Below are 14,093 nucleotides of genomic sequence, written 5' to 3' on the forward strand. Positions count from 1 at the left end.
GGAGCAGAGGGGATTGTATGTGTGAGGGGTGAGGAGCAGAGGGGAGTGTATGTGTGAGGGGTGAGGAGCAGAGGGGAGTGTATGGGTGAGAGGGGTAAGGAGCAGATGGGATTGTGTGTGAGGGGTGAGGAGAAGGGGGGAGTGTGTGGGTGAGACGGGTAATGACGGTGGAGATGGGGTGAGGGGAAGAAGGAAGAACATGCAGAACTCTTTTTCTTGGCATCTCTTTCTCTCCCATCCAATCTCATTTGAACTATCTTTCCTCCAATGTCTCTAAATTCTTATTTTCTTTCTCTCTCTCTCTCCCACTCACTCCCTATTTCCCTCCTTATGAAGTGCCTTGAGAAATAGGGCATCCCTTATATAAGCAAGAAGGGGAGGAGGTAGGGGAATATGGAGAGCAAGAAATAGGTCGAAACAAAGACACCAGGAGATAATGAAATGGACGAAGAGACACGGTGAGCGACAGAAAAGTGAGTGGGGGGAATAATCATCTTGGTATTCGACCCCTTTCCTCCATCTCGCCCTCCCTGTCTGGCAGTTGGCCTGTTGAAAGTAGTCTAGGTTTGACGTGCTGCCTGAGTCACGAAGAGCTGCGGAATACTAAAACCCACTGATTGCATTTAACTTTGGGTAACCAACTCATATGCAGTGCATGATACAATAGATCAAGCCATGCTCATTTCTGCTGACGGCTAAGGATTCACTCAGACGAAAAAAGGAAGTCAATTGAAAAAAGAAAAATGACGCAGTCGACCATTATAGACACAGGAATGTATTGACAGGCATCCCGTCTATATTTGTTGTGCATGCTCTTACAAAAACGTATGTTAACAATTAAATTGATAGAACCTACAATTAGGTGCAACAACTTGACGTACCCAGCTGCGGCCCAATTTTCTGGAAGCGAACCACCGTATTTTGTCCCTTCGCTCTATCAGCATTAAACACGTCACCCTCCCTAGGAAAGAGGGTGACCTTGACAACTTATTGTTAAAACGAGAGGCTGCCTGGATCTTTTAATTTAAAGACCCTTGCTCCCTTCGGTCTCAACGTAGACTTTGATCTGAAGCCATTCTTGTGTTTATTGTGTTTTTGCTATCCATTGTAAATGTTTGTAGGCCTATGTAGCCAAATTGTATCTATAATCGTATGTTATCCCTTCATGCTCTTTATGTGTTATAGTTATATCTGTAAATCAACCAATGAAATCAAGCCACTCCCTGCCATGATTACAGACACCTGTGTGTGTCCTTTCAAAGTATATCAATTAGTGACCCGCAGTGTTTGTCATTATATCCTGATGAAGACAGCTTGTCTGTCGAAAACATTGGATATAAAATGATTGCATCTGAGCTCCTAGAGTGTAAGGCTCTCCTTTTCTTTTTCAAGAACCTACAATCTATCTACAATATTAAAGCTGATCCATTTCCCCATTTTGAAAGTCATGTTGTTTTTGTGCATCTCTGAGCGATGTTCTATCGATTCCCGGGGTCATACTATACAAAACTGGTCATACTGGCTGTATTTGTGCCTGCTTGAAGGGCCAATAGCTCGGATACACATGAAAACAGGAAATGACCCCGGTAATCGATAGAACATCGCTCAGAGATGCACAAAAACGATATAACATTCAAAATGGGTGAATGTTTGCTTTAACACCTGTCTCACTCCAGCCCTCTGAGTTCATTGTTATCTACCATTTTAGAAAGTAAAAGTTAATGACCCTGGCTGTCTGTTTATTTGTCTGTCTGAACACACTGACCACAGAGCGGCGCAGGAGGAGCAGAGGAAGGATAGGTCTAGTTAATCAAGTTATTTCAGTCCTAGCCCTTGCAAATCCTTTGTTTTACACTCACTGGTCTGTGGTCCAAGTATAACACAACCCAGACAGCTGTACAGTGAGAGAGAGAGAGTGCAGGAAGGAGGTAGCGGTATGACCTCATTCTGCTCCCAGACGTTCCAGATGTTTCCAGGCACAACTGAATGTTTCGCGAGATACCGCCACACAGAGGTGGACAGGGGGTTCCCCGTCTCCCTCCCCAAATAAACAGAGTGTGGAGACATGATACATACTTAACTGTAGTTATGGAAGTGTGAGGTAGGGACATTACTCTTTCCTGAGCATCCTCTTTCCAGTACATACCTCAGAGTGTTGCAATGTTTTAATAATAGGTCAAGACTAAATAGGGGGGGTGTTCAACATAGTGGTCATATATTGTAGTTTGACATGTGTATTAAAGCAAATGTAGCCAGAAAAAGGGGGAAGTTAACAGGTTTTAACAAACAGAAAAAATGAGAAATCCACAGGTTCAAAAGTTTGAGGGTCATTGTGAGCTCAGAAGTTTCGCTCAAGCGGCCAATGGTATTAATTTCATATCTGCTATATTCCAGTTAATATAACAAATGCAAGTCATGTTTGCTTAGGCAATGGCCCATCTATGCTGCCAATAAATAATTACTGGATTTGACGGACTAGGAATGGAGAGAAGGAGAGGTTGTAGGGGCAGAGGTTCTCCCTTATATCAGAAAAAGCAGCTGTCATACGTACTGCCATACAACTGTGTAGCTAAGAGCTAACCCACAAAGCAAGCAATAGCCCTGTAACCTGCCTGCCTCAAAGTCCTGAACTATTCTGCAGAACTTTTGTACCGCAAACTAAGTGAGTAGCTGCAACAGACAGAGAAGGAAAAGGTCGAGAGAGCTTTGGAGATAAAGTTAGCTATATTTCTGTGGTTAACAGGAGGGGGTGGGGGTTGTGGTGTGTTGGAGAGAAAAAAAATCCAGGTCAAACTTATTTCAGTGGGGAAAGTCTGTGAGAAGGGTTATGCAATGTTGTCGGGGTGAGCAGACAGAAGGGGTGTAAACAACACCATTCTGGAGTGGGACGGGCCTGGCTGTTGCCTGGTAACAAATATTTGGGTCAGGAAGACTGGGGGGAAATGCCCCGCCCCTCAAGGAAACAGGCACAGGCCTCACGAGCAGGGTGCAAATTAGCAGCTTCCCGAAAATACGCAGGGACAAGCGAAACAAACCCCACTGAGGCGCAAGACAGATCTACTGGTTCATTACAAATTTAGTACCTCTGGAATGCAAAATGCATGAACTCACAGACACTGATAGAAAATGTAAAATCTCAACAGTTATGCAGGTTTATATAGCAAATGCTACACATTTGGCATTTAGGCTACCTGATATCCATGAAACGGTCTCGAATGCTTTTGGTACACTAGATACCAAAAGGAGTATACTGTAAAAATATAACATTAGGAGAATAATAAAAAGTCAACTGCATGGTGGTTCATACTGATTTGTTTTCCACATTGCAAGTCTCTAGTGCACACAGGTCATAGCCTGATCCAAGGTGTGTGTGTGTTTTAGCAAACTCTTCAGACTGTTGTTATGGGTCCATTAAAGAACCATAGTAGATCATGGGACCAGGCAAAACAGGTCACACGTTGCAGCTAATATGGCTTGGGGTCTATGATTGTTTTGTTTGCTTATCGTCTACAATAGGTATTCCTAAACAGTTTTCCTCTAGCCCAACCAGGTCAAAAGATCTGACCCGTATTACCGGCACAACATTTTTATCTTCCTATACAACACCAGTCACCACATTTATGAGAAGGGGAAAGTCATGCGATTTCCTTATTCTGTGGGGTGCCTATACTGACTTGCCTAGTTAAATAAAGGTTWAATATAAAATATAGGGTGGCGCACATATGATAAACAACTAAGAAAAATGTGGGCAATTTGCTTATCAAATCTATTTGAGATTTGTATATTATTAAGAACCGGTTTCCCTGAGTAGCTTACAATACCAATTTAGCCTCAGGCATTTGCTTAAGAAAATKATGAATGAGTCAAATAATATAGCCAACTATGACCTTGTGGTATAGCAGTATTCATATGGTGGATAATAATATTGTGCAATAAGTGGCAGTCAATGTCGTAAGACCTCAGTAATTTTGCACCACGTAGACTTCTAGCAGATTTTTATTGAGCACTTCTGCATGAACTTCAAAACCACCACATCTCTATCAAGCAGCAGGAGAAATGTCCCTAACATATTTTTTCCACGAAAATGAGTATTAACAACTCTTAGATGCAGATGACAACTGAATGGCTAACTTCCTAGGCAGAACAATGTACACTATTTCAATGTACACTATTTTGCAAGAATTCATTCCCGACCAAACCATTTAGCCACGAGTAGCAACCAAGAGGCATCTCCTGAAAAGCAAGTTAGGGGACAATTTAGCTTGCTGTAGCTAGGCTAGCTAGAATGCTTGCTATGCTGCGCTGTTGTAGCTAGTATTTCCCAACGCTTCACACGACTACAAGTTAGATGTATGCATGCAAAACCATTAACTTATATGTAAACGGAGATGGCAGGGCTATAACACAAACTTTAAAACACGCAAAATGCGCTGTTAAACGAGTGGATTCGAGGAAAAGCTACATTTCAGTCAGCCATGTTGTTCCTGCCTCAACTACAGCTCAGCCCCTGCCCTGTCACTCAAGAACTGGTTACTGCGGAAACCGGTTGCCAGGCAACAAAAACAAAAAAATACAAAAGTTATACGTCTCTACGTCAGGCGTGTTGGAACGGTATCGCCAAGGCAACGCAACGCTGTATAAACATGCAGGAGACGTGATGAGAAAGGGATTGTGGTGAGAAAGGGATTGTAAGCACATGGTCGGTCTGTAAAACCGATGTAGTCTTGTTTTAGCCGTTATACAACATAGACAAGTCTCGTTGATTATATATGTATGCATGCTATTAAAGATGCTGTACACACCTAGGCTTTTCTTGTTTATGTCTAGCTAGCCTCAGCTTGCAGTGCAGATCTGTTTATGACAAGGGAATTGCTGTTTGCCTGATGCAGATGCYTTTTATTTATTTARCTAGGCAAGTCAGTAAAGAACAAATTCGTATCTACAATTACGGCCTAGGAACAGTGCCTTGTTCAGGGGCAGAACGACAGATGTTTACCTTGTCAGCTCGGGGATTCGATCTACAAACCTTTCRGTAACTGGCCCAACGCTCTAACCACTGCCGCCACAGTCCATGCTAACTGTATCCCTCAATTCAACGACCTTTTCCTTTCTTAAACAGCTTAATGGTAGTTGTGGTTGTTGTCGTTGTTACAGTCAGTGCAATTAGAATGTGAAATGGAAGGTATGCTATTGATCTCAATAATAGCCCTCCAGCCCTATCTTCTTGATAACTTCCCTGATTATGAACCTCCTTCCTCTAATATTATACAAAACGTGCTTCTCTCCTGTGTAGGTAGGTACATGTATGCGGTATTGTTATGACCTCAGAGTTTACCATGGACCATCTGTACGGATTACTCATCGCGATTGAGCACCGACAAAGTACAGAACGTTCCTCATCCGTGACGTTGTAGTGCTGACTAATTGTTATTATCCCCACTATTCCCTGTCCTTTTACACACCGATGTATGCCGCCATGACATTTTACGACATTGCAAACCTAAATATTTTTCTTGTCTATTTTAAGACCCCCCCCCACACACACACACACACACACCTCCTCCCACCTGCCATATTCCAATTGGCGTCTGTACGTAGGGAGAAGTCTACAGAAAATGAATAATTTTCTGTACAATTCGACAGAGGATGTTTGCAGTGACAGCAGTGTATGGCGACGATTTCCGTCACTGCTGCCCACTGTCCGTGTCGGAACACTCTGCCTCTCAATCTGTTGACATATTTTCTGGTAAAACGTTTGGAGGCTGTTGAATAAAGAATAGCCCTCGTTGTTATTCTGGGAACTTGTGTAAAAAATTGACAACAGAATCATTGATCAGCGACGCCCTCTGCACATTTTACATCCCACACTCATGAATAACACGTCAATCTTGCCTACTTCATGCATGAGTGTGTAGCTACTCACAGTCCATAGATTTGTTACCTGAAGATGCTCCACTCATACAAAAGACATGCCGAATGGAAGTCCAAAAACGCGTACTCATTGCTTCATATGCTTATGCTCGATCTTTTCCATTTCAGTCTAAAATACCAGCTCGTAAAGAAATCTTAATGAAATCAATCAAATGTATTTATAAAGCCCTTCTTACATCAGCTGATGTCACAAAGTGCTGTACAGAAACCCAGCCTATAACCCCAAACAGCAAGCAATGCACGTGTAGAAGCACGAAATCTGATGATCCGACACTTTATGCTATGATAAAGAAAAATAACTGAATGTGTTCAAACGTACCAGCGCAAAAACCTGTCGAAATCCCAGCAGCAGAAGGCCCTGTTATAGAACGAGGGATTCCACGGCCTCTCCAAGAAAGGGAACTCCCGAGGGCGTGTCAGTGAGAAAGTTCACTCGAGAGGATTTCCTCTCTTTGCCTGGTGGGTTTCCTTCCTCTTGTGAGCGATGTCAAAGCAAGTAATTGCGTAAGAAATCGACAATGGAATGTGCATATGTTTATAATGGCCAACCGGTCTAAATAGGCCTACTTGAATTCTGCCAGTACGAAGTAGCCTGTCCCATAGCCTATTTTTCAATGATGTTGCTCATTAACCTAGAAGTAATTTCAGTAATTTCCCATTTCATTGTCACTAGGTTATAGCCTACAGTATATACTAGGCTATATATTTGCTAACCTACATGCTAGATCTATATTCGTTTATATATTCATTTATCTATTTAGGCCTATGCAAATAATAATAATACGTATAGGAGGCAGACAGTATGTACATTAATACCTGTTTTATTATTTAACATATTCATTAGGCAATGGGCTAAACTAGCCCTCAAAGTTTTACTTGATCTGGAGCTTAACTCTACAATATTTAGGCTGTTTACTGAGTCTACAAAATAATTATTAGGCTACATGAGCTTACGCCTCCAAAACACTAAGAACACGTGCATTGAGATTTTAATTTAATCTACTTTACAATGCATACTTTGGCTAGGTGCACACTAAAATTGTCATAACTTGTTGTTTCATTAAATGTACTATCAGAAATTGTTTCTTGATCAAAAATACATCGTGGCTGTGATAGTAACATGTTATATTCTCGTCTGCTGGACGGTTTCTGTGGGAGAGGGAATCCCTAGCTAAACGTCATTACCAAGGATACCAAACAAAAACACAACCCCATAAATGGGCACGTACGTCAGCGGAACTCCTAGGCGGGACTTCGTATCCTTTACAATGCTTCTCTCGTACACCATGGATTCATTCATAAGACAAGACTCGCTTCTGTGGACTGTGACTCTATATCGCTGATCAGTTTACACATAGTGGACTTTTACATGGATCTATCATTGCACATTGTAAAAAGGGGACAAAGGACATATTTTAGCGGATTCTGAATCGGATCGATGAGTTTTTAAAAATCCGAAACGTAAGGACTGTTTCCATAGCAGCGAACTGGATTTCCTTCTTCATGCAACTTTTTTGGAAAGAGACCAAGAGCATCTTACCGGAGCACAATAAGGAATACATTAACGGTAAAATACTTTCTTAACATGAATGTTAGATAATGCAGCAACACGGTTCTTATTACGTTATTTCCGATATACATGTAGGCTACACGTAAAGCAAGGTTTCTTGTTCTGCATGTTTACTGCTGACCATATCCTAGATACATGAGATTGCATTTCAATGACAGCAAACTGACAGCTGTCTCCCCTCTCTCTCCTTGCCCATGTGTGTGCGCTCGAACTGCAGGTGACATCACACTCATTCCGGAAACTGTAGGTTTCTCACTCAGCTCCTCCGGGGTAATGTTCCAAGGGTTCCCCGGTGACTTTGATACCATCTCCCGTGGAAGTTCGTCCCCGTCTTTTGAGTCTCAGTACCTTTCCTCCGTGGACTCCTTCGGGAGCCCGCCGGCCAGTGCCTCACAGGTAGGTCCAATAAGTCAAATGTCTTTACTTTGAGCAATGATTCGAGAAAGGGAGCTTATGTGTCCTTTTCCCCCACTTTCCGAAAGTTTATTATTATAATATTGAGGCAACATTTAATTTGACAGATGTTTATATAATAATGCATGAAGTCTGATTTATGTTGTTTATGATGATGTGGCCGTGGGCTGTATTCCAGGAATATGGGTTAAGTTTAGAATTATTTCATATGATGCTTTACAGTTCAGTAGCATTTGCAAATGCTGGTGCAGTTATACCTTGTCGCATTAAGAGTTCTACCATGCAGAGTTTGGATTTATCAACCTGAGTATCATCATAATTATAAGCTTGTTCTTACATAGTTTCTATGAAAGGGAAAGGCAAGAAGATTTTCCCTTTCACGTCTGATAAACCATGCGTAAAAAAATGTGCTGCCAAATTGCCTTGAAATCTACAGGCACTTGAATTTTATTGTAGTAAAGGCCTGCCGGCATGTTCTCTGACTCAGGCTGTGCCACCTCTACTAGCAACGTGTACTGTCTTCGGTGGTAGGTTTACAGCACGCAGCGCAACGGATGACAACGCTTTGGCCCTCCTACGTACGCACAAAAAGCTCCGCCTTTGCTCGCTTCTCTCCACTCTCCCTGTTGTCAGGACTCGCTGTGACGTAAATGCGTTCTATTTTGGAGTGTTACGTCGCGTTGCTAAGGGAACATCGAGGGTGTGACGGGGGAGGACGAAAGAGGAGGGGGGACTTATTCGAGCGAGTTGATTGGTTGAGGCGGCCCCTTGAAAGCTGCATGTCGCCTTGCCTTAAACGCTTTCATATGAATATTAATGCAACTGCGAGCTCACTATGGCATCACTGCTCGCCTCAGTTCTAATTAAAGCAGAGAGAGTCAGTGATAGATTTGGGCACCTAAATCTATTCTTGCAATGATCTCTTTATAACATCTGTTGTGCAGGAATTTTGGGATACTCCAACTCTCACTGACATTCTATCATTCTATAAGAGTGACATTTACTGATAAGATGTGCTACTTTTTACAAGTTTGTATGAGCCTTTATGACGTTATTATAAGGGTTATCAATGTGTTATGTCTATTTGTAGCACATTTTCGACTGACAAATTGTTTTTTTATTAAGTTAAGATCATAATGAGATCATATAAGACATTATAAGGGGGACATACAATGCATTTATAACAGTATCATAATGCATTATACCAGTCAGCTTCTTATCCACATGGTAAATGTTTGCAATGGTGGCATTTTATTCAACGTTTGTTTATAGATGACTTGTAATTAGAATGGGTGCGTCAAACTGTACCCTGAAAGTGTGTGTCTTATGGACATCAAGGCTATGCAATCTTCTGCTGTGATATCTACCCTCTTATGTTTAACGAAATCAACATCTAAGTAGTTCACAAAGCAATGTTTAAAGAGCAAGTCACTTGTTGTCATTGCATTGTATAGCAGCATCACATTTCTCTGTCTGTGTTCATGCCTAACCCCTTGATCTCTGTGTGTTCCAGGATTGTGTGTCTGCTGGAGGCGGGGAAGGGGTAGGCAGTGGTTCTGGGGGCAGCAGTGGAGGAGTAGACATGCCAGGCTCCTTTGTGCCCACAGTCACAGCCATCACCAGCAGCCAGGACCTGCAGTGGATGGTGCAGCCAACTCTCATCTCGTCCCAGGCCTCTGGCCAGAGTGAGACGGGAACCTCTACTATGACCCAGTCTGTGTCCCTGGTAGACCCTTATGATCTGCCAGGGCCCAGTTATTCCTCTGGCTCAGGTTTTACTCCCGCAGGCTCTGAGACCCCGGGGCCAGCCCCRGGCCCCATCCGCCAGTCTAGGACCCGTAGTCGCCGTGTACGAGACGAGTCTGTGAGTGACGATGGAGATGTTGGTGTGTTTGTAAGTGTGTGTGTATGCCCCGTGTGTCAATCTTTATATGTCAAATGGATAGACAGCAAGAGTTAACACATTCACCACATTTTTTAATGATACTGTATTTGATGAGACATCTATATATCTGTTATTCTAAGCTAGCGAGATAAAGGCAAAGTTTGGGTTTGTTTTAATCTCTCCTTATTCTTTTCCTCCAGTTCACTCCAGAGGAGCAAGAGAAGAGGCGTGTTCGACGCGAGAGGAACAAGCTGGCAGCCGCCAAATGCCGAAACCGCCGGCGCGAACTCACTGACAGACTGCAAGGGGTGAGCTTGGCTGGGGTTCTTACTGTCAAAATGACTTATGGCAATAATTATATACAGTGTGTTACGCTACATTACTAGGCTTATGGTAATGACTGTGTATGTGAGTAATAGGAACACAATGTTATTTAAGTGGCTGGTTATTAACAGAAGTTGAAGTGAGAAAAGATGATTATAGTGCTTGTTACAGTCTATTGTGCCTAGAGTTGTTATAGTCTCATTTGCCAGTCCTAGCATAGGCTATGCTATCTATTTCAAGGAGGAAACATGTAGGCCTATCTATATCTAGAAAGATAGCCATGCATCCACCTCCATAGACATAGAATTCAAACAGCTGTATAGTCTAACCCTCTATCTCTCGCCTTTCCTCCCTCCCTCCACAGGAGACCGACATCCTGGAGGAGGAGAAGTCTGAGCTGGAGGCTGAGATCTCTGAGCTGCAGAAAGAGAAGGAGCGCCTGGAGTTTGTCCTGGTGGCTCACCAGCCCAGCTGCAAGATCCCCTACCAGGAGCAGCAGGCCTCAGGCTCCACACAGCTCCAGCATCAGCCCCCACTGCCCCAACAGGCTCCCGTCTCCATCGTGGGCTTGACTGTGGAGGACACTTTCTACCTGCCTCCTGCCTACACCTCACAGCCTTCTACTTCACAGCATCAACAGCAGCAGGTTCAGCAGCAGCAACAACAGCAGCAGGTTCAACAGCAGCAACAGGTTCAACCGCAGCCGGGGATGATGCAGGAGGTAGCGTTTTCTAGTTCTTTCTATGGCTCAAGCGAGCCTGCGCCGGGTGGGCCGTGCCTGGTGGCCGACGGTGGGGGTGGTGGTCACCATGATGGCGCGGCCGCTGGCAGCTACAACCCTTCATACACATCTTCATTTGTGTTCAGCTACCCAGAGGGAGCCTGCGGGGTCAGCGCTAACCAGAGAAACAGCAGCAGCGAGCAGTCCTCTGATTCCCTGAACTCGCCCTCGCTGCTCGCGCTCTGACTGACCGACAGACACACACACCACACGCACACACACACACGCCCCTATGTCAATCACTTATATACGGCAAAAAACAGTTGCTCATGGTAGACGAGGTCAACAACATGGATAAACATACATTATATAATGAGCCATACAAACTCACACACATTCAGACCAAGTAAACATGACATCAAGCAAAGTTTGACCACATAGCATTCAGTGCACACCGTTGTCCTTATGAGGAAACCAAACGTAACTAAATCAAGTATTTAAAGTGAATTCAAATTGAGTCTAAAACTCTGGGCTCTGAGTTGTCAGTTGATCTGTGAAACATCCTCTGACATCATACCCGGCTTAATTCACAATGAATCTTTCAACGTCTTGTGACGTGTACGTACAGTGCACACAGTAAATAGCAACATGCTCACCTGCGATCCCACAAGCACACTTATCCTCCCCTTCGTTCCCTCTGTCGGTCATCCCTCTGTCACTGCTCCTGCTCTCATCTTCTTCATCCCTCTCTTCATGCTGAATGTATTTGTGCAAGCAGAAATAGGGAAGAAGGACTTAGGTTTGGGTCTTCTTTTGTGAGGCCAGACTGCTGAGCTCTTGCTCTCCCCTCCCGCCTTCCTCATCCTCTCGGTTCCTCTTGCTTCTTCGTCATTAGTTGTGACTTGGAAAGGGGAGGGCGTCACAGCCTCCAGCTATTTGGCGCTTTCTCTTTTTATCCTGCCGTCTACTCTTCGTCCATCTCTCCATCTTTGTTTCTCTCCTCTGTCTCTCCCTCTCTCTGTCTCTTTGAAGTCTTCGAACCCTGAGAGCACGCCGAGCCCTTCCAGACCCTGGGACCTTGACTGAGCGCCGGCCCACCTCACACGTCCCCCCACATGGACACGGACGCACCCCCCACTGAGGAGCCCTGGAGTGTTTCGCTCAAAGTAGACCTTTAAAAAAAACAAAAGCAAAAAAAACACACATTGAAAAGACACAAAATAGGATGGACACAAATGCAAAAGGGTTGTCACTCTTTTCATTCTTCTCCTGAGCCATTGTTGGATGTTGAAACGATGGAGATGAAATGAGACTTGTGTTGTGCTGGTGAGATGAGGACGGCAGGAGAGTGAGAGAAGAGGCTTTAGCCGAGGTAGAGGTCTAGAGGGAGAGCTGAAACTTTGGCAGAGACAGAGGATGAGCCCCCTGTACTCTTAAGCCTAAATTGAATTTTAAAAAGCCAAAACAAATCCAGCTCTTGCCAACTGTGTGGATGGGTTACCTCTTACCGGCATAGTACCACCGCCATACTGCAAAGTCTCTTCATCCTGGGTCCACACAAATACTCATACCGTCGCGTTCAAGCATCTGAATTGTCCTCCATTCGTTACTGATACTATTGTGTACAATGTTCTTCCCCCCTCCTTTATCACCAAGTATTTTCTGTTGTTGTTTTTAAGTCTTACCTTTGACAGAGAAAATGTAATGAGAAAAAAAAACATTGAGAGATGTATGTCCTTTTGTTAGAGAGCTTTTGTCAGACATGAGTCTATTGGTATCAGATGTGAACCATTGTTTTTAAAAAGATACTTTAAAGGAATATTCAACCAACCTCTGAACATTGGGATGAGTGGCCTCTGTTCCTCTCCTAGTGGGAGGGGCATTTATTGTGAGTGTATCTCACTCTGAGTCACTTGGCCCGCTTATTTATTTCTTGATTGAGGTTGACACGATGTTAGAGCACAATACAGAGCCGGACACACAGAGGAGACAAGAGGAGGGGGTGTTTATGAGTATGTGTTCTTCATTTGCCTGTGAATYTGTTCCTTTTATTTTCAAGTGACATTTGTTATGTTTTATGTATTTTTTTGTTGTTGCTTTGTCCTCCGCTCTAACCTGTGTCGCCACTGCCGGACATTTTTGTTCTTTCAGGGGAGGTTTTCCCCTTAATGTTACTATTATTATTGCATTGTGTTATTATTTGATTTTTTATATTAGGTTTGGCAACTTCAGAGGCATGTGCACTATATATTTTTTTTATATGTGTCAAAAGTATACTTAAAAGCATATGCATATACATACAGAAGATGTGTATATTTAAGTGTATGTACAATGATTGTAAAGTATGAATGTTTGAAAATATAAAAATTTGATATTTTTGTCAATGAAGAAACAGAGGGGGTTGTTGAGGCTGGTTTTAAAATTGATATTTTTCTAAAAGAACAAAATAATTATAATAAACTACCGTACTTAACCATTCCCTCAATATGACGCACATTATCACTGCCTGTGCTCATGTTTTATATATAAAGCACATTATTCAGGATAACTATATCTAACACGTGATACGGCATGTATTGCAGCTCGTCAGTATGATGAGATTATTGAGGTGGTGCTATTGCCTTTGCCTGTTTGTTTTTCTCTGTGAGGTCAGTCCCAATGCCTACACCGCCAAAGCTTAATGTCACCACTTAGTCCCCTTCGGACCCAAAATGAGGAAACTAATATGAATTGAATGTCAAAATACATATTAAAGTATTAATGATGCAAATCATTTTCAATTGAATGTTTTTGTTGAGAAGTCTGTTAGAGTCTAGTGTGCATTCTTGTTCAATAAAGTAGTTATGTATTTCAATCAACAGACATTTTTGGAGAGCTTTTTGAGAGTTGCTCTCTTTAAAAATATTCACCTCATAGTAGTTATTGTTGAAATATCAATGGAGGTGTGATAGGGAAAAAAATATGTTTGGCTTATCATTAGATGGGCTAAAGTCTTAGTTGTGAATTCAAAAGAGGGCCCCTCCAAAATAACTAACGTGCCAGGCTTCAACTGGTAAGACAAGGGACAGGCCTCATACTCCCTTTTTGAATGACGAACGTCATTGCCTTTTCATTTCCTTCCATGAACCTACCATGGCATTGTTGATGATGTGTGAAAGGGGTTTATACTGATAGGTGGCACGTGTACGGAACGGTTTTGTGGAGCTACCTGTCGTAAATCAGATGAACTTATCACAGTACAATCCTGT

General features: G+C 42.9%; 1 protein-coding gene across 2 annotated transcripts; it reads left to right on the forward strand.

Moving 5' to 3' along the window:
- Window positions 1-7,243: 7,243 nt before the first annotated feature.
- LOC111982574 (protein FosB) lies at window positions 7,244-13,699 on the forward strand. 2 transcript variants are annotated; one of them, XM_024014159.1, is made up of 6 exons: window positions 7,244-7,498; window positions 7,719-7,897; window positions 9,429-9,809; window positions 10,001-10,108; window positions 10,489-10,845; window positions 11,878-13,699. In XM_024014159.1, exons 1-6 carry the CDS (start codon window positions 7,435-7,437, stop codon window positions 11,929-11,931), a joined length of 1,143 nt encoding a protein of 380 aa, XP_023869927.1. In that variant the 5' UTR covers window positions 7,244-7,434; the 3' UTR covers window positions 11,932-13,699. The 2 variants fall into 2 exon arrangements, with proteins under 2 accessions (XP_023869927.1, XP_023869926.1); XM_024014158.1 differs by having other exon boundaries at window positions 10,489-13,699.
- Window positions 13,700-14,093: the final 394 nt, after the last annotated feature.

This window comes from Salvelinus sp. IW2-2015, linkage group LG22, assembly GCF_002910315.2.
Source record: "Salvelinus sp. IW2-2015 linkage group LG22, ASM291031v2, whole genome shotgun sequence".
Lineage (NCBI taxonomy): Eukaryota > Metazoa > Chordata > Actinopteri > Salmoniformes > Salmonidae > Salvelinus > Salvelinus sp. IW2-2015.